The sequence below is a fragment of the Antedon bifida genome, chromosome 5, assembly GCF_963402885.1.
Source record: "Antedon bifida chromosome 5, ecAntBifi1.1, whole genome shotgun sequence".
In the NCBI taxonomy this organism is placed as follows: domain Eukaryota; kingdom Metazoa; phylum Echinodermata; class Crinoidea; order Comatulida; family Antedonidae; genus Antedon; species Antedon bifida.
In genome coordinates, this window is record NC_136230.1 from 20,725,989 (window position 1) to 20,747,870 (window position 21,882).

A 21,882-nucleotide genomic window follows, 5' to 3' on the forward strand; every position below is an offset into this window, starting at 1 on the left:
GGTAACCATCATTTTTTGCACTTTGTTTTGGGGTTTATTTAAACAGTAGCAGTTAAAAAACAGTTACAACTAAAATTATGAAAGCATGAAAAAACAATTGTTTTTTAATGGCTAACAACCAATGGTCCAAAAAAAAACATCACTCACTTTGCTTAAAATCAACACAGTGTTTATAAAAATTAACAACATTAACTTATTTAATGTTTAACGTTATCAATTAAATGATGAAAAATATTTTAAGAATACACTGTATGGTAAGTGAGTACTTGTGAGAGATGTTAGGTGAACACTTAAGTTTTGGATCAGCTTAGAATTAATCATTCAAATCAATAGTTTACTAAATCAATAGATAAGCCATTTTAAACATCATTCATTGAATCCAAACATGCTATCTTTAAATGCTGACAATGATTTGGTGTAATTTAAAAAAAAATTGATTATTGTCTGTTTAGCATTACATAGACCGCTTCAGTTGATAACAGTTCAGTACCATTTCTATGTTCTGCTTTACCAATTGCAATAAAGTTTTCTTAAGAATAATTTGAGGAATAATTAGTTTGTCAATCAAAATATTTGTCTATACTTTGCTTTTTTTTGGCGAGATATAATTACAAAAACTAAACTAAAGAATCAGGTTGTTATTTGCAGTGATCCAGTCCAAAACCACCTATTTTCCTAAATAATTTTCCAGTTTTATTTATTGTAATAAATTTCCTTCTAAAACATTTAGAATTATAACATATTTCTATAATAATAGTTATAAAGACATACATGCTCAATGCAGTTGGGAGTGGTATGTATTGAGAATAAATTACATTACATTGTATTTCAGGAATGGTGAATGACTGATAAAAACAGAGAAAGTTTGAAATTGATGAATGATATAATTGTTATAATATTCAATGTAACCAATATTTTCCACATTTTTATGTATTTGAGCTGTTTACTAAGCGTATGTTTGTTGGTTGCTCTCTCCTCCTCCTCCTCACCTCAGGTCTAACTCTGCTAAAACATACCACTTGTATTTTGTGGGATGTTGAACTGTTTTGCTCTAAAAATATGCAGAAATTTGGATTATTTATCGTTTGATTATAATTCATGGTAATAAATGAGGATGATTATTATTGGTGGTTTTTTTTCTCACAACAGCTGCTGTCAATATAAAATAAAAGTATTTAAAAGGATTTCTCACTGAAAGATATTTGGATTAAAGTAACATTAAAATAATTAAAGTAATAACTGGAAACAATATTATATCTAGCTTTTATCACATGCTTCAAACGTGTTTAACTCAGTTTAACTATTGTGATTTGCTTCTAAGGTGGTTCAAACTTATGTACTTTAATTTTTTTCATTGACTCATTGGTTTATTTCTATTCTTGCATTCTGCTCTAAATTAACCAATATAACATTTATTAAATTTTTCTCTAATAGGCCTTCATGTCCATGTTTCAAATATTGACCCAAAAGGGATGGGCAGTGGTTATGTACGAGACAATGTATCAGACAACCACAACCTTCAACCTCCTTATTGTTATCTACTTCATTATATACCATCTTTTCGCTACCATGGTAAATACACGGAACTGCCTCTACAGAGGGCAATGATCTCGTCCAGGGGCTTAAATTTAATAATGTGTCAAATGCAATGGCCCCTGGTAATAACTGATCTGTGTCAAACAATGTCATACTATGGCTTGTCTCACCATCAAATGGTTTTGTTAAATAATGTTTACAAATTATTAATAGATCATTGTCCTCTGGTGTGAAACGAATGGATTGAAGAATGCTTCAGCAAATTGCTGCATGAAAGTTTATAGCATCATTGCATGAATATTCATGGTTATACTATTGGTTTTACATTTGCCTACTTTTGCATGGTATATAAAACACTGACATTCACTAGTATAAGTCTATTCACAGCATTTTACCATTTTTGAGACATTGATGTAGAATTATGTTTCAAACAAATTTAGTGTACTGTAGATTTATTTCACCACTACACATTATTATTTAACAAACCATTTAAAATAGCAATTGTATATGTAACAGCAAATTGGAGTAACCAACACTTGCCTCACAACAAATATAATTTTCATTATTATTATCTCTTCAGATATATCTTGCCAATTATGCAAAAATGTTCAATTTAATCTTGTTGATGTTTGTAACAACAAGAACTAGTGTTGCTCCAACTCAATAATAAGTCAGACTTGCATACCATAAAATTCCAATTTTTCTAATGATGATGTCTGCCTATAAAGCATAAAATTATGATTTGAGTCTTGGTTGTGATTTAATTTGCTCTTGCAGATTTCCTCATTGTTTCATATTATTGTCCTTCAACATTCACTTTCCTCCTGTTTACAATTTATTTCTTAAAATTCATATAAGGTAGTGCATACAAAAGTTGAAATTGTAAATCTCCAAGTAATACAGTATAACAGTCACAGAACAAAGTCTAACAACCCGGTGGCATACTGAAAATTGATTGATTAATTAATTTAGATATGATAAAGATGTGGAAATCTGAAAATGAGAAACAGCTGTACCAACCACGACTCAAACTCAGAACCTAACCATTAGACCACAGGGCCTTCAAATTTAGTTTGATAGAAACAGTTCTCAATTGTAAGCATGCGCAATCGATAAAACTAAAAATTACAATAATAATTATATATTATTATAATAAACAAAAACATATAATAACAAAAATAAAAATATAGGACCGAAGGAAAAATTGATAATTTTCTTTATATATAAGTTTCATAAACTTCAGTATAAGTAAGTCCTATATATTATACAAATACCGACTGCTTAGAGGTGAATTATAACATTTGACATCCCAGAGGAAATGATATTTTTCTTGAATGATTTGTTATGTCTAATGACGGGAACACCGAAATTACATGAAAATTACTCAATCTTTAATATATAAATAAATGGAAAGAGTGAAACCATATAGCGATACTAATTCAATCATTTAAAATTAATTGTGTGCAAGATTGTATTCGTTTCACAGTGTCTATTACAATCAAAACCGTATAATAAATAGAATAATGAGTATCAAACATGTTACACGTTTATTTATGCATCTATTTATTTCAATTAAATTGTGTGATTTCAACACATAGTTCCAAAATATTATACAAAGTAGAAAGCACATATTTAATGTTTGATTTGAAGATGTTTTTTCATTTTATGCAATTTTATGTACTTGCTTGATTTAAAAATTACACAATTGTAATTGTAATACAATATTACACAATAATAGAGATATTATATGGTTACTAGCATTGCCAGAATGATAGTTTTTCCCACTCTCAATCTATGGATAAACATGTATTTCAGATTTTCATGGTGTACATAAATATGCATAGTAAAAAAATAACTTTGTAATTAGTAATTCACATTCATCTGGTCATGTGACAATAAGTTGGTGGAGTAAATGTGTTTATTGTTCTCGTAACTTCCTTTCCCTTTGGTGCTTATCGTTGAAAACTGCAAATTCTCGTGAAACTATCACATATTTTGATGTCTACATGATGTTTGTTATATTTTTTAATTATAATTTTATAAATTTATTTTTTTAGTTTATTAAATATTTTTATATTGTTTTGTGTATATTGAGGGTTTTTAAAGACCTTTATATTTGCAACTTAATGACTAGAAAGTCATAAAATTATATTATATGATTTTAAATGGATGCTAATTCACAATATCCTTAGTTGTTGCAAATCTAAAAGTTTCATCAACATACAGTCATTGTCAGTATTGTTAGATACTAGCTTTTTTAGAAGTAGTATATAGTTAGAAAGATTGACACCTGTCAGGTTATACAATGATATTGCATGTTTTAATTATCTTTTAAATATGTTCAATTGTCTTGCATGTGCAGTAATATAATTTGTTTTATAACATGCCAAAATATATTCATGTCATTTGATTGGACAATTGTGGGTCGTATACAGTAGCATTAAAAATCTTCTTGTGTACGAAAAAAAAATCTCAAGGCAAACTGTGAAATTCAATAGACTATTGTTTTACTTTACAACAATAACATTACAGAAATAGCACTCGACCAGTGTGAATTTAGACCAAAAAATCACTTTTAATTAATTTTGATTTATTAATGGGAAAAATTATACCAGAAGTGAAATCTTAGATCAGTTGCCTGGCGATTGTTCTGTCGCCTACACTAGGCCTAGTCTACTATAGCTAGGCCTAGGAATATGTTTTGGTTCTTAACATAATCGGTAAGTGTGTTATAAAACAAACAAATTAATGTTTTGTATTCGTGCAATGGTACAAATAATTTCATTCAGGGAAATTCTATTTTCACTTGGCTTCGCCTCGTGAAAATAATAGAGTTTCATCTTTCACCTCATGAAATTATTGGTACCATCACACTCATAAATATTCATTATTGTACATTATTTCAAGTTTATATTTATTATGTTAAAGACAGTTTGCAAATGTATGTTATATTTAGAAAAAGTTTGAAAACTATGACTACACAATATTATTATTTTGTATAAATTCCATAGGATATTATTTGGATTTAAATTGTACATTGATAAAAATTTATTTGTAAAATACCACATTTCAAATACAGTACCATAGTAATAACAATAGTCACAGCTAAAAAAGTTCATTTTTTTCAAAGATGCTTTATTCCATGATAGATTGTGCTTAGTTTATTTGTTGCTGTTATTTTGGATAATCTTGAGTTACCCGAGGAAATGAAGCGTATAAAACAGCTGAAAGCAACTGAGCAGAAAACTGTAGCTGAAAAATTACCCCTCAGACTTCAGATTTTTGAAAAGTTTCCGTAAGTATTTCCAAAGAAACAGAGATTCAATTTTGATGAGCTGTCAAATAAATGTTAGTATTATGATATAAAATAATGTTAGTATTATGATATAAATGTTAGTATTATGATATAACTAAATGTTAGTATTATGATATAACTAAATGTTAGTATTATGATATAACTAAATGTTAGTATTATGATATAACTAAATGTTAGTATTATGATATAACTAAATGTTAGTATTATGATATAACTATATTTGATTTTGTAATTTTGTTATGTAGAGACAAACCACAGACTGTGGTCATGTCAAGATTGCCCTCCGATTTTACGCTGCCAAAAATAAGGTAAGGAATTGTGAGGTCAACCAAGACATAATTATCCAAAACAAACTGGCAATTTTTAATTGTCTCCTTGATCAATATATATGGTTAATTGAATGCATAATGTTTATTTAACAACCTGTTATCTTTTTGCCAGAGAAAGCTTTATTCGTCAGTTTATTGAGACAGGAACAGAAGTGGAAAGGATGTTAAGAGGCTCAGAGGAATCAAACATGGTGACCATCAGTGAATCTATAGTTCCTAACCGTCTTCTAAACCGCAGCCTTGCTCCTATCAAGGGTGTTACATCATTACAAAAGAAAATCGGAGTATCAACAGTTGTGAAGTATGAATTAGTGTATATTAGTCTATAATTAAAAGGAAATTGCACCAATGAGAAAATATCATATATCATCTGTTAAAAAGAAAAAAAGATTTGAACTTGTCACTGTGGACGAGTTAGGTTATCCGTTCGAACACAACATGCATGTACACTCAAATACAGTATGAGTTCAGAATATGGAACTCCGTTTACGCAAGTTAATTGAAAATGAAAATTGCATTGATGATGAAAATTGCATCTATGATTTTCAATTTCAATTCAATCTTTATTTTGTTAAAAAAGAGAACTAGAGTACAGTTAAATGACAGTTAAAATTTACGATATGTGAAATACTGTGTGTAAATCCATTCTTTCATTTGAATTGGACGGTGTGACCTTTTAAGGGAAACCATCAAGATTTTAGTGTTATTTTAAAAACACATTGCTTTGGAATTGATTGATTGGAATTGTTTTATAGACATGATGATGTGTCACGTTACACAATGTAGAAACCTAATATTTTCATACTGATAGTTTGCACACTTGCTCTGCTCTGGACAGTATGTGCTTGTCTAGCAATTGAGCACAATTTTCATAATCAATCATCAAACATGGTAACCATCAGTGAATTCATAGTTCCTATCTTCATAAATCATTGATAACATTTTCATCATCCTTTTTGGTTTTTAATTTATAATCAATCATAGAATTTCTACACTTAGAAGTCAATATTCTGACCATGTTATACAATTTTCTTTTCGAAGAATTACACCTGCAACAAAAATCGTGAAAAGAAAGAACGGCGAAAGAAAAAAAAGATCACAAGGGTTATCCGCAACATAAAAGTTGCAGATCCTTGACACTCACAATGGTTAACAATTATTTTCCTCACTGCTATGTATGTACCTTATTAATTATGCTCTTGTGAGGATGAGAATTTTTTTAACAACGACACAATTTATAGATATAACCAGCATTTTGCGACTAGTAGTACTGCATGTCAGGTCACTTATGGTATTACTGTATAAATAACAAAAAGCAAGATTTAATATCTATTTTATTCAGAGATTCCATGAAACAGCGAGGATTGAATATGGATGATGGAGGGCAGATCATGACAGGAGGTTACACTTTTTCTGAATTTGGTAGCAGAGATAGAAGGTAATCCAACAAAATGTCAATTGGTCTATTGTTATGTTTCAAATTATAAATATAGTCATAAATGATTCAATTACCAGTATGACAATTATACTTGACAAGCCTTTTTTTCAGAGGATTCCGTGGAAGCCTACGAGGTCATCGTACAATTGATGGAATTCGGGAAAATGGTGAATCAGTGGCAAACAGGAATGTCTCGTTTGATATTCGAGTAATTCAGGAGCGAAAACAGTTGGCCGTGCAGAAGAGGTTTGTGTGTTTAATAATAATTTTTTTTTTTTTAAGGATTTACACTTGGTGGTTAACTACCACCACCAACACTGTTCAAAACATACTTTTGCATTTACCATTTTGAAATCAATTACTTAGATTTAGAATACAATGAATAAAATATCTCTTTTGATGTTTAATAGAAATTTACTATAGTAACTATTATACTGTATAAACAAAAAGTCAAATTGTAACAAATTAGGCAGACAATGCTTTACTTGTTAACTTTTACAGAGATGCAAAAGAGGATGAACTGCGAGAGAATCACCCATACTTTGATATGCCATTATTGACCTTTGACCAAGAGAGTAAAATCCGGCAGATATGCATGGCAATTGTCTATGCACGCTACGATTCGTAAGTTACATCATGTACATAAGATACTGAAGATGTGAAACTTTGTTATTGAGAAAATGTATACCTTGAATAATTTCAATAATAAATATTTTCTCTAAAATGTTAACAAATAGAATTGAAATTCAAGCAATATGATTGCTAATATTTAGACTTCATTTATTGAATGAAATATCTGAATACTGTGTTAGTCTTAGTTATAACACTGTCTCTACTCTACTCCCCACCTTTCACACCAAAAGCAAAACTCCAGAAACACTCTGGAGTTGACACCCCGGTGTTTTGATGTGAAAGGTATAATCAAACAATGCCGGAGTTCAAAACAGCGGGGTTGAACAGCTGAACGTTCTCCGGAGTGCAAACTGCGAAGACACACACACAAAAGGTCATCCACACGATCACTCATTGCTTTAGTTTTATTTCAAAATACTTTAAATATTTGTACAAAATATATAGCGGGTTTAAAAAATAATAAGTAGTATCAATAAAACATTTTTATATGACTTTTGAAAGTAATTATTAAATTAAAAATATTGATTCTAATGATCGTCACATGTAAACAAACAAAATAGAGGGTGACATTTACAATTTTATTTTATAAACCCCGGTGTTGCTAGGTTGGTGTGAAAGGGGTATCTCCGGAGTTTCTCGACATTTTGAATGGTTGTAAACCCCTGGGTGTTGGTGTGAAAGGGATAATATTGTGATCAACAGTTCTATTATTAAAATTTCATGAAATTTATAAATATCAAGAATTTTTAAGTGTGAGCTGAACTAATAGTTGCTAATAGCAAACTATAGCTGTGCAATTGCTAATAACAATATGGCGACGTGGTATGTTATGCTTGTTTGTGATGTTGTTGTTATTTGTGGCCGATTCAAATGCAACGATCACATATTCTAGAGAGCAACTAATTCCACAGATTGATTCCACTGATACTTGATTTACCGGATGAAATACTACTAATACTACTAGGGGCAGACGAGGCGGATCACTTGCTCAGCTGAGAAGGCAGCCTTCATTACCTATAGTATCTATCTGGCAAACATATGATCATTACATCATAAGGTCGATGAACTATTATGTAACCTTCATTCAAAACAAGATCACAGGGATTGTTGTGTGTTTGCTTTCTATGAAACGTGACTGGACTCGGACATCCCAGACTCGACTGTTATTCCACCTGGACTCCATTTATTCAGGTCAGATCGAATATGCAACAATGTGGGCAAGGAGCAGGGGGGATGGGGTAGTGTGTTTTGTTGTCAACCAGAAATGGTGTACTAATATTAAGATCTTGGCAAACACATGTACCCGACAGTTGCCGCCCTTTTATTTTCCAGGAGAGCTCTTTTTTTTTCTATTATACTTACTGTTGTCTACATCCCTCCAGAGGTTAATGTGGCAGATGCTACGAACCAGCTGTCATCTATCGTAACTAGGCACAAAAATGCCCATTCAGGAGCAACATCTTTAATAGTTGGCGATTTCAACCATACAAATCTAAATTGTACCAACATGTTTCAGTACCAACTATTAGGTGGTGACCGCTCACTGAGACGCGCTCCATTAGGGGACTCAGACCACAACATGATCAATCTGATCCCAACGTACATCAAAACACTGCGTGACAAGATTACAACAATAATGCGACGTCAGTGGACTCACAACAAGGCTACTGAAACCCTTAAGGGTTGTTTTGACTGTACTGATTGGGAACTGTTTATTATTACTGTACGTCATCTGATGATATAAACCAGTGTGAAGATATGTGCGTGCCAAGTAAAATTATTAAAAGTTATCCAAATCAAAATGCTTGGTGCAATAATTCCATAAAAAGATTAATTAAGAATAGAGATGTTGCGTATAAATCATATGATTAGTAGTGTGCAAAGTATGAGCTAAGGAGAGGTATCAAAGCTAAATACCGTGTCGGTTGGAAGAGGATAATTCTTCCAATAATCCTAGAGAACTATGGAGTAGCCTAAATAAGATCACTAACTATAAGTCAAGTCCAAAAAGTACATCACCTAATAGCCCAGACCTACCAGATAGATTAAATGATTTCTTTAGTCGTTTTGGCGTTCCAATGACCAATGAAAACGATTTCTGAAAGTGAAACTTTTAAAGTTTTGTCAAAACTTAATGCTAGGAAAGCTACAGGTCAGGATGGTATCACCTCACGCCTACTTAAGCATTATTGCAGGCAGCTTTCGTTCATTTTTTTACTTTAATTTTTAATTGGTCCCTTAACATACAGAAAGTTCCATAAAGAATCTGTAATTATTCAAGTGCCAAAGACAGAGTCACCAACTGATGCCCTTAATAATTTTACACCGGTCTCCTTAACCTCAGTCATTATGTAATTGGATACTTGATTTTCTATTGGAACATCCACAATCTGTTAGAGTAGGCACACAGAAGTCAAAAGTATGGATCTTAAATTCCTTTTTACACTTATGATTGTATTGCTTCCCTGCCACAGTGTCATGTTATCAAATTTGCTGCGTCTCATTTATAACAATAATGAGTGTATTATCTCCCCTGCGAGCTTGCGATTGCTCTTCCCTTCTTTGTTTCTGTTTTTTTTTTATTAATTTTTTATACTGTATATGTATTTTTACACACAATTTGGCTCTTAGCCACGAGTTGTAATTTTGGTCGATTTTTGATATTTGAAATAAATAATAATAATTATAATAATAATAATTATCGAATGCTATTAAGTTCAACAATTAGTTGTTATCGTTTCAAATTAATTAGTTTCAGTGTATCACCAGGCAGTTTAGAATTTCTCAATTATGTTATGTTATTTTTTTCTAGAACAATGAGAGAGCCAGGAAAAGGAATCATGAAAAAAAGTCGTTATCAATCAGTGCAGTAAGTTATTTATGTACAGTGTATACCACATTTCTGCTAAAAAATTGTAATAGGCTGTTGAGGTTTTTATTTAAAATACATGAAACTAGAATGTACTTCTTTACTTTAAAGTTTTATCAACAATTTGTTACAGTATAATACTTATTTAATAAGTATAGTACCTCAATTTAAATTACTTTTTGAGATATAGTAGTATAGTATAAGGTGAGGGTGTGTTGTAGGGCTATTGATATGTTTGCTACCTGGAGTGGAAACTCATCTATATAGACGCTTACTGCACACAACTGCATTATGATTGTATGTATATGTATAACCCACGAAAGAGAAAAAGAGAAGTTATTGTATGTATCAATAACATTTCACACACTATTTATTCAGCTTTTCAATTTTATCCAGCTGTTAATATGAAAGTAATAGGTATATGGTTTTATTGGGAACAATCTATAATATAGTGAAAATAAAAGAAATTGTTACATAGAAAAATAATAAGCATAAGGCCAATTAATTGGGCAATTTTTTTCTTAGTTGCACATTCCATTACATTCTTTGATTAATAGTCCAGGTCCATTTCTGGAAAATAGACATCAAAGGTGTGTTTTTATGTAAAAGTGGTATCATGACTTTTTAGGTCAATTTGGATATGCTGAATTAAAAAATAGATTCTTTTTCTGACCTCCTAATTTACATAAAAATCAAATCATAAATGTAGGCCTCTAATTTCCCAAAATGGCAACTTTTCAAACCCAAATGAGTATACCTAACCCCAGTTTAACATTAGTCAAATCAATTTGGTATTGTAATTTGCTTGAAAAAAGATTGAAATGGCCGCCATTTTCCTAAAATGGACGCTTCGTTCCCAGCATAACTGTTTCTTTATAGTGTAACATGTAAGATAAATTAATAAAAGTAGAGAATCATATGATAATATAAAACAAACTCAGAAAAAAGTGAGGCAAGCCATTATGATTCAATGTTTCAAATTGTCAAGTCAAATGGCTGGACATGTGATTTAAACGTGAAAAATGGTAGGATAGTAGTAAATATTATTATATTGTGTTTATGCAAATTAGGAGGTCAAGACGTGAAAATATATCCACAATTTTTGGATTCATCATAATTGACCTCATATTGAAGTCATAGATACCACTTTTACCTAACATTTTTTCATAAATGGACCTAGACTATAATTTCTCTAGTATCTAATAATAATAATAACAGGATTTTTATAGCGCACATACCACTCAAGAGTGCTCAAGGCGCATTTAAAAAATCAAAAAAAAATCATACAAATGCCTGACAAATTAAATGCAATTTCTTTGGAGGGTCCCCATCCGTTCTCGTTATGTAGCGGTCCCGGACCCCTACCTAGGTGACCAAACAAAGGAGCAGGATACACATTTGCCTTGCCACAGACGACCGGGTGCTCAGAGACAACAACCAAGACAGAGGCACCCCAAAGATAATGCTGGCCAAGAAAAAGTATACTATACAATTCTAGAACTTTAAGAAACCTCATGATTTCCATATGCCTTAATGAATAAATGTGTTTTTAATAATTTTTTTAAAGTATCAACAGTTTTGCAAAATCTGATAGAGCTCTAATCAGATACAGATATTAAACGTATGTATTACATGTTTTGCATTTATTTTGTAGTGACTTCCTTGGAATTGTTACATATTTAAGTTGGTGTTCAATATTAGTGACAATTGGATCTTGTTTGTCAATGTTTTGGGAACATCCTGATTACCGAATTATGGAAAATCATCAACTGAAAATCATGGAGGTTATCTTTGTTATCTTCATGAGCTTTGAACTCCTACTAAAGGTTTGAAACATCTGTCTATTTTATAACTTACAGTAACTGGATTAAACAAATAATACACATCGTTCTTAATGTTAAGCGCTTCACAATGCCAAACAATTTAGTTATTTCATTTTCTATGAGTTGTCTTATGCTATCTGACTCGGGAAATAAAATCTTAAAATTCTCTCAGGGCCAGGACAGGATTATTCTAAAACTTCGGTATATTGAAAAGAACAATAATAATAAAAAGTATGAAGCGATATTTTAGTGATGGAGAAAGTTGCAAAATTGGGATTTTTAACTTATTTTGGAAATCTCTCGTTTTAATCTTTCACTCTGGAACCATGCTCCTTTAATGATTCTTCTAATGAAAACAAAGCTCAGCTCTATCTCCATGATTTTTACCCACACAAACATGAAGGAATAATAACATGGAGATTGAATGGTTAGCCTCTAGAGAATAATCACGCTACTACCACAGTATGTGGACAGTGTACCTATACAGCTATTCTTATAAACTGTGTTTTGCTTTAATCACTCTTTTTCTGGGGGATTTTATATCATCAACATCAAAAACATTTTTCTATTTATACAGTGATTAACCTAATCTTTTAAGAACATTTTACAGTAAAAATCTTTCTCATACCACCCTTTTTTGTATCTGGAAATCCCCATGGAAACACAATGTTATTTTTTTTTTTGTTTACGCTTGGCTGGTTTCGACATTGTTACGTATAACCAGGGAATCCCCTGACTTTACGTCGTACTTGATTGAAATGCTTTTGTATTTATAGTAGTTTTTTTCTGTAATTCTACGCATTTGTTGTGTCCTTTTATTATAAATTATTAATAAGTTCAAAATATGTTCAATGTATACGAGTGAGATATTGCAACATTGATGCACTCATTTGTTTGTGTATAATTATACTGCATCCTTCTGTATCCCTACCATTTTGATTGGTTAATTTACGTATCATGTGTTGTTCGGTATTATAATTAAAAGTGATACCTAATGATAATTATTGGTTCTAATGCACAGGTTCAAAAAGCAATTAGCTTTAAATTGTTCGATAAAATAAGTGGAATCTATGGGGAAAACAGAATTCAATAAATTTCTCTCACGATGTCTACAGTAGGCCTAGCCTAAGATGTAGGTCCATGTTGTTTCATAAAACAAATAATAATTAATGTTTTGTATTCGTTGAATAGAGAAAATATGTCAATATGTCAAGTACAGTAGTAGGAGATGAGGAGATATTGCTTTTCTTTATGTAGGTTTTGGCTGATGGATTGTTTTTCACGCCAAAAGCTTTGATCCGTGATGCTGGTGGTGCTTTAGATGTCTTCATCTATTTTACTAGTCTTATCTTCTTGTTGTGGATGCCAGAAAAAGTACCTGTAAATTCCCTAGCACAGGTACTATAATATCAACATATTATTCAGAAAAAATAAATAAAACTGTTATAATTATGCTTAATAATAAAACATCTAGCAGTATTGGCCAATTGCTGATATTAAGTAAATTAGTACAAAAACAATTTCTCTCAATATTTGTGATAACTTTCTATATGCCTTGTAGCTATCATGTTTATTTTGTAATTTTCAAGAAATTCAAACAAATCTTCTGAGCTATCTTACCATTCAATTAATTTTTTACTCAACTTGATCTGTAGATGTTTATGATTCTTCGATGCTTTCGTCCTCTACGCATTTTCACATTGGTTCCACATCTGAGAAAGGTTGTGAATGAATTGTTAAGAGGCTTCAAAGAGATTTTTCTTGTCTCTATTCTCCTTCTTGCACTCTTATTTATGTTTGCAAGTTATGGAGTTCAACAATTTGCCGATGGGCTGGGTGATTGCAATGATCCTAAAATAAATAGACTGGTTAGTAGTTTTTTTTAAACTTTGAATTTTCTTAACATACTTTTAGTTTCCATATGTGTGATCCTTAGAATTTGAAAACAAATGTGTATACAAATACATGGGCATTCTTGCTTACGAACATAGTTGAATAATAAACTTGACTAAACTTATTAGGCATCGCTATTCTGCTACAAGTAAATGTCCATTTATACACTACTTTAAATTTGTTTTATAGGAAGACTGTCATGGAGAATTTGAACAAACAGTTGGTGTTGTTAAATTTCCTGTACTTGAAAAAGAGGAGCAGGCTACATTTCTAGTTCCAAGAGTATGGTAAGTCATTAGTAGTTCCACGAGTATGGTAAGTCATTAGTAGTTCCAAGAGTATGGTAAGTCATTAGTAGTTCCACGAGTATGGTAAGTCATTAGTAGTTCCAAGAGTATGGTAAGTCATTAGTAGTTCCACGAGTATGGTAAGTCATTAGTAGTTCCAAGAGTATGGTAAGTCATGAGTAGTTCCACGAGTATGGTAAGTCATTAGTAGTTCCAAGAGTATGGTAAGTCATTAGTAGTTCCACGAGTATGGTAAGTCATTAGTAGTTCCACGAGTATGGTAAGTCATTAGTAGTTCCAAGAGTATGGTAAGTCATTAGTAGTTCCAAGAGTATGGTAAGTCATTAGTAGTTCCAAGAGTATGGTAAGTCATGAGTAGTTCCACGAGTATGGTAAGTCATTAGTAGTTCCAAGAGTATGGTAAGTCATTAGTAGTTCCACGAGTATGGTAAGTCATTAGTAGTTCCACGAGTATGGTAAGTCATTAGTAGTTCCAAGAGTATGGTAAGTCATTAGTAGTTCCAAGAGTATGGTAAGTCATTAGTAGTTCCACGAGTATGGTAAGTCATTAGTAGTTCCAAGAGTATGGTAAGTCATTAGTAGTTCCACGAGTATGGTAAGTCATTAGTAGTTCCAAGAGTATGGTAAGTCATTAGTAGTTCCACGAGTATGGTAAGTCATTAGTAGTTCCACGAGTATGGGAAGTCATTAGTAGTTCCACGAGTATGGTAAGTCATTAGTAGTTCCAAGAGTATGGTAAGTCATTAGTAGTTCCAAGAGTATGGTAAGTCATTAGTAGTTCCAAGAGTATGGTAAGTCATTAGTAGTTCCAAGAGTATGGTAAGTCATTAATAGTTCCAAGAGTATGGTAAGTCATTAGTAGTTCCACGAGTATGGTAAGTCATTAGTAGTTCCAAGAGTATGGTAAGTCATTAGTAGTTCCACGAGTATGGTAAGTCATTAGTAGTTCCACGAGTATGGTAAGTCATTAGTAGTTCCAAGAGTATGGTAAGTCATTAGTAGTTCCAAGAGTATGGTAAGTCATTAGTAGTTCCACGAGTATGGTAAGTCATTAGTAGTTCCAAGAGTATGGTAAGTCATTAGTAGTTCCAAGAGTATGGTAAGTCATTAGTAGTTCCAAGAGTATGGTAAGTCATTAGTAGTTCCAAGAGTATGGTAAGTCATTAGTAGTTCCAAGAGTATGGTAAGTCATTAGTAGTTCCAAGAGTATGGTAAGTCATGAGTAGTTCCAAGAGTATGGTAAGTCATTAGTAGTTCCAAGAGTATGGTAAGTCATTAGTAGTTCCAAGAGTATGGTAAGTCATTAGTAGTTCCACGAGTATGGTAAGTCATTAGTAGTTCCAAGAGTATGGTAAGTCATTAGTAGTTCCACGAGTATGGTAAGTCATTAGTAGTTCCACGAGTATAGTATGTAATGCCGTTAATAGTTCCACAAGTATTGTATGCAGCTATGCATCACAATGTTTTGTAGTAAATCCATTGTAATAAATAAGTACATCACACGCTAAAACACTGTTGTTGTACAGTAAGTGTGAAAGCAGTCAAGCATAAAGACCACGACTTTAATATGAAACAGCCAAAAGCTAGCTGTGAATTACATACATGACATGTTCTATTTTGGCCATTAAACTGAATTTTAATGTTTTTAATGGTTTTCCTTCGCAAATGTGCGGTTGACCCAATCGATTCTTGAGAGGCTAGTCGCTCGCGATCGGTTAGACATGTGAACAAGACAATACTGACGTACTGGTCACGTAAAATAACTTTCTTTCAAAATACACACACTTGATTTATAATAATAAACAGTGTCTACCAACCAGCAAAGTTAATGAACAATTGAACAAATTTGGAGCATCCAATAAACAGGAAAACATAGATTATAAAAACTGTACTGAATTGTTTTGACTATACAAAAATAATAATAACAATATAACTAAACTAAACCTAAATACATACTATCAAATATAAAAATCAGTCGTCAAGATAGCGCTAAATTTAGAAATTGTTGTGTATTACATGTACAATGTAATTATTTTATTGATGTATCTATTTAATGATTTAATAAAAAAACAAAACAAAAAGAATACACTATTTTTTCAGAATTTTATTTTCAGTTATTATAGCGCTGTCTTGTTTTACTGTATAATCTCTAGTCTATTCAACAAAGACAAACGTAGACACCAACAACACCATGCTATATTTAAAAATTGATGTGTATTACATTTTCATTTAAAAATTTTGTTTAAATTCCTGTAAAGGTCAATGAAGGGACTCTTGAAATAAGCTGTATATCATCTGCCAGTCTAACATCTCAAAGCAAACCAAAATTCTTTAGGGCATGTGTAAAAATGAATTCTCCTGTACTTTCCTGCTGGAAATGGTACGGTACTCTCGCACGTAAAATTCATGATAAATAGAAATGAAACTCTAAATCGGGCTGTTTTTTTCCGCCGGTAAAACACAATAGGATAACATTTTTTGCGGTCAATGCGAAGGCAGAGGAGGAGGTCCCCGACGAAGGTACTTCCGGTAATGTAATAAATTCTAGCAATTAAAATCAATTAATACAAATTAATTATTATTATTATCAATTAATAATTAAAACAATTTAGGAAAAAAAATGTGAAGCTGCTGCTATAAATATATTTAGCAAAACGTTAAAGCCCCCTTCCCTACGTTTTTTAGATCTAATTTAAGATCACAAACTATATTTAATGTAAAAATAATACTATATGGTCCTATTGCGATAACTTTTTTCGTCTTTAAACGGTTAAAAATGTGAAAAATAAGTCGATTCTAATAATTATAGCGGCCCGCTATAAATCCCAAAATGCATTGCGCGTGGATTGATATTTTTGTTTTTCACCTGTAATTCAGGTGAAAAACAAAAATATTCTTTTCGATCGACAGGGTTTAACTCTCTAGTCTGTTGTTTGAAAAAAAACAGACAGCCTGTCATTGTTTACAAGTGGCTTACGCTTGACTGCTAAAGATTTAAGTAAATATAATCAAATATAATTATCCTATTTTGTATAATTTACACTTTATACTGGTAGGATTTAATAATTGATATTGATTAGGGGCTTGGTATTTAGGAGAACCAAAAATTATTGGTTTTACCAATGCATATTTCGACAGCATCACACCTCAACATCGCGCAAAATACCACCTTCGTGATAACATTGTGATTTTGCGATGTCAATGTCTAAATACACGCTCCCTAATACCCTTTTCACATCTGCATAAACTTATTACATTTTTTTACACACGTATATGCGAACCTCAGAAGAAAGCATAGTTGCGCGGTATTTGATCCCCTTTCGCACCAAAAGCAAAACAAGTTGACGCCCCTGTGTTTTGGTGTGAAAGGTAAAATCAAACAACTCTGGAGTCCAAAACAGCGGGGTTGAACAGCTGAACGTTTTTCGGAGGGCGAACTGCGAGGACTTTGGTGTGAAAGGTACCAACATGAAACTCTGGAGTTTTCAGGTCAAAAGATCATCCTCACACTATCAATCATTGCTTTAGTTTTTTTTTCAAAATACATTAAATATTTGTACAAATTATATAGTGGGTCTAAAAAATAATAAACAGTACAAATGAAATGGGGGTATTTACAATTTTATTTAAAAAACACTGGTGTTGCTAGTGCTGGTCTCCGGAGTGTCTCCGGAGACCACTCCGGAGTTTTGGTGTGAAAGAGGCATTCGATTGGTCAGTTTAATACCAGTGCAATACATGCACGCGCAGTAACAACTCAGAACAAAAATAGGCATCTCATCGGTGTGTGTTTTTCAGGGGTTTCTGTGAAATCTCAGGTGATTTTACATACAATTGTATTCACACTGTGCAAACCTGGTTGCAACATTTTTGCAGATGTGAAAAGGGTATTAGTCATTAGTGGTTCCCTGAGTATGCAAAGTCATTTATTAGTAGTTCCCTTAGTATGGTAAGTCATTTGTATTTCTACAGATCTGATGTATGTTTCAATTACATTTGGCAAGAAATTCAAACATATGTTTATTTTCAACTTCAGTTAGTAGGACCTTTTAATTTTAGTTTCATATGTGAACTTACTTCCATGTGTTTGTTAACTTTAGGTCAAATCCTCGGAACTTTAATTTTGATAACATTGGAAATGCTATGCTAGCATTGTTTGAAGTTCTTTCACTAGAAGGTTGGTTGGAAATAAGAGACATCATTGAAGAGCAAAAAGGAATTGTAAGTGAATACAAATTATGTATTATAACATTTAAAAATGTATATCTAATGATTATAATGAACCTGTAGTGTCTATAATTTTGCTACACCACATCCAAAATTGGAGCCCTGCCTTTTCATTATACAGTAGGCCTAGCCTCCCATAATTTATTTCTAAATACAAAATATCATATTTTAATTTAAATTTTAATGTAAATACAAACATTTCAGTACTATAATACTGACATAACACATTAGCTACCATATAGCTGCTAACCCTAATTTAATTTTTAATCCATATGATACTGTACATTACAAATTACTGTACATCACTAATTCATAGAAATAAACAAAAAATCTACAGCACAAGTAAACACATTTTTCTAATTTAACTCATGGTCAATGAACTATAAAATGTTATACTAAAATATCCTTATTTTGAATTAAAATTATAACAGTGAACAGGTACAGTAATTATACCAATGGAATCACATTGGAAAAAATAATAAATTAATAAAACATGTTGTTTTGAATGTCCTTTTGTTTACATTTTTGTATGATTTTAATAGTAAAACCCCCATGGATTACTAATATTAAACAGATATTGGCTGCTTAGAGGTGAAATATAAGATTTGACATCCCTGAGGGAAATGATATTTTGCTCGAGGGAATATATTTCCCCAGAGCGAAATATCATTCCCCGAGGGGGTGTCAAATCTTATAATTTACCGATATAAAAGGCGATATCTGTTATATTATATAGCCAACAACAAGTAGAATATCTACTGGGTCGGGTAGCTAGGCCTCCTTTATGTAATAAGCCTGCCTAGTTAGGCGTTGCATTCACCTTACCTTGCGAAGAATAATATACAGATAATTACTAATTAATGATTCCTTGGCAATAAAATATTCAGTTAGGCCTAGGTCGTTTAAATTAACAGAAGAATTTCCATCAATAAGCCTACATTAATAATAATATTATTATCAGAGGCCGAATTAATAATAACTCGTCTTCTTTGAGCCGAATTACCGGATGTTCAGCGCGCCACGCATACCAGGTTACTACTGTGAGTATTGACCAATCAAACAGTCTTTCGTCTATAGAGTGCGAATAACAAATGAGGGCGCTATGTATGCATAGTTTAAATAGTTTAGCTGAGATCAATAATTAATTTTAATGATGGAATTGTGCATTTGTATTCAAATTCTTGCTTAAGAGCATGTCCTGTTGTAATATGTGTATTTTATATCCTGTTCTCTTATACTATTTTTTGCAGGAATATTGCATTTACATTCACGTGTTTGTATTTATTGGCTGCATGGTTGGTCTCACTTTATTTGTTGGTGTTGTCATTGCTAACTTTTTTGAAAACAAGGTAAATATTATATAAATAAAGAAGTATTTTTTTTTGGCTAATCTAATATTTATTGTAATGTATTCCAGCAAACCATTATTGTTTTATATAATAACTAATAAATTACTAGTCAGAAAATGTGTCGCCATATAAAATAAATACTGTATTTAGAAAATGAGCAAAGTAGTCATGACATTTATATACCTGTATTCTTAAACCATCACTATCATTAGTTATTATTTGAAAAATATCAGTATTAATTTTATAAAGTAAAAAATTATGTCAGAGTAGGGCAAACATCTGACCAATTTTATACGGTTGTAAATAAACCAATGGATATTGAATTAAGTAAATGTAAAATAATTATTTCAATCTTAACTAGTTCAATTTTAGGGCCCTTACTTTTTAAGATCTATGTAAACTCCTTCCCCAATGTATACAGATGTTCTTTGTAGTTCTTCTAATCCCTCTGAACTTGAATGTAATATCTAAGAAAATTTCACTTGTGTTAGGACTTAAAAACTTGATTTAGTCACAGATTTAGTTGAAGTTTGATTTATGAATTTAAATGACTTTTACGTTTAGTTCAATTATTTTAGTTTAAATAATTAATGGATCGAGATAAACCCAAGACATGTGTAATGAGCTATATGCAATCCAACAATAATATTTAATCCTCCAATAGTATTTAATCCTCCAATATTATTTAATCCTCCAATAGGATCAATCAAGATCGAACCAAGTATTGAACGCAGTATATTTAATCCTCCAATAGTATTTATCCTCCAATAGTATTTAATCCTCCAATAGTATTTAATCCTCCAATAGTATTTTATCCTCCAATAGTATTTTATCCTCCAATAGTATTTTATCCTCTAATATTATTTAATCCTAAAATATCATTTTCCTCCAGTATTATTTAATCCTCCAATAGTATTTAATTGTTCAATATAATTTAATCCTTCAATTTAATCCTTTTGTAATTGTTATTGAGTTTTAGGGAACCACTAACACTTGTATTGATACTGTAGGGTACTGCATTAATGACTGTAGACCAACGTCGATGGCAAGATCTTAAGGGAAGACTGAAATTGGCACAGCCTCTACACCTTCCACCTCGTCCAGGTATCACATTGTTTTCATTTGATATTCTTAAAAAATTATTTTAAGTAATGGCACTTAGAATAAATATGGAAATCAGACTTCATGTGTACTGTATGAAAAATGATGTGTGCAGAATCTAGGGGTATCCCAGGGGCGGATCCAGGATTTATTGAAAGGTGGGGGGCAACTGTAGAGAGTTCGCACCAACTCAGCCCACCATGGTTGGGGCTGAGTTAAGGCGATTTTGAAAATATAACACCTCTAGAAGGTCGGAAATGGCACTCTCACATTATTATAAATGTATTAAAATTTGATATTTTAAATATGAAAACTGAGGTACTAGCCTATTAAAGGGTAACATTTTCCCCATAGGCCTATTTTGAGTAAAGGCAAAATGCCGGAAAAAGGTGCTTGTCCAGGGCCGTCGACAGGATCGACCTGTGGCGAAGCGAACTTGATGACTCTCGCACATAAAATTCATGATAAATGGCACCTCTAATTTGCAGGAAAAGACACTCTCATATGTAGCATGCTACCAATGAGCAAAACGATCATACTTTTTCCCTCCAATAAACACACGTGACTAATTAAAGGACGATAACATTTTGTTGCCGATTTCATTCACTCAGTATTTAGTTTTGATTGCGTTTCGTTCAAGTTCAAAGCGAACATACATCTAGGGGAAGCCCAGAAAAAAGCGCACAATTTAATGCTTATTATAGCTCAATATTTATTTACATCAATTTATTGAGGAAATTAAATATAAAAATATAGTTGGTGGGGTGGCCTAGAAAAAAATCGGTTGCTATAGGCCCTAATGTATACTACAGTACACAGTTACCACAGTTAGTGTACTATATTATTATTAACATACAGTATGATGATGATATACTATACTAGCCACACATACTGTAGGTAACCACGGCGTTCCATTTTTTACGCTGACTGCCAGCGATCTAAGCAATAGGTAGGCATACGCAGTTGTATTGTGGTGCCCTTTGTACGAATGGTTCGTGCCCCAGCTTGCTGTATGGGTACGATACACACGTCAATATCATGTTACATCCAGGGACCAAAA

General features: G+C 32.0%; 1 protein-coding gene across 6 annotated transcripts in view; it reads left to right on the top strand.

The window, feature by feature from the left end:
- The window catches only part of LOC144843561 (sodium leak channel NALCN-like), a 57,579-nt gene that overhangs the window by 15,681 nt on the left and 20,016 nt on the right, over positions 1 to 21,882 (top strand). For 5 of the 6 annotated variants that reach the window (XM_078700387.1, XM_078700386.1, XM_078700388.1 and 2 more), the window contains 15 exons: positions 1,435 to 1,572; positions 4,686 to 4,831; positions 5,098 to 5,160; positions 5,294 to 5,482; positions 6,524 to 6,619; positions 6,731 to 6,865; positions 7,121 to 7,243; positions 10,065 to 10,121; positions 11,776 to 11,947; positions 13,202 to 13,342; positions 13,600 to 13,812; positions 14,027 to 14,124; positions 18,246 to 18,366; positions 19,623 to 19,721; positions 20,732 to 20,825. In XM_078700387.1, the coding sequence (XP_078556513.1) occupies positions 1,435 to 1,572; positions 4,686 to 4,831; positions 5,098 to 5,160; positions 5,294 to 5,482; positions 6,524 to 6,619; positions 6,731 to 6,865; positions 7,121 to 7,243; positions 10,065 to 10,121; positions 11,776 to 11,947; positions 13,202 to 13,342; positions 13,600 to 13,812; positions 14,027 to 14,124; positions 18,246 to 18,366; positions 19,623 to 19,721; positions 20,732 to 20,825 (1,885 nt within the window). The remainder of the gene's footprint in view (positions 1 to 1,434; positions 1,573 to 4,685; positions 4,832 to 5,097; positions 5,161 to 5,293; positions 5,483 to 6,523; positions 6,620 to 6,730; positions 6,866 to 7,120; positions 7,244 to 10,064; positions 10,122 to 11,775; positions 11,948 to 13,201; positions 13,343 to 13,599; positions 13,813 to 14,026; positions 14,125 to 18,245; positions 18,367 to 19,622; positions 19,722 to 20,731; positions 20,826 to 21,882) is intronic. The other variant, XM_078700391.1, reaches the window with a different exon arrangement.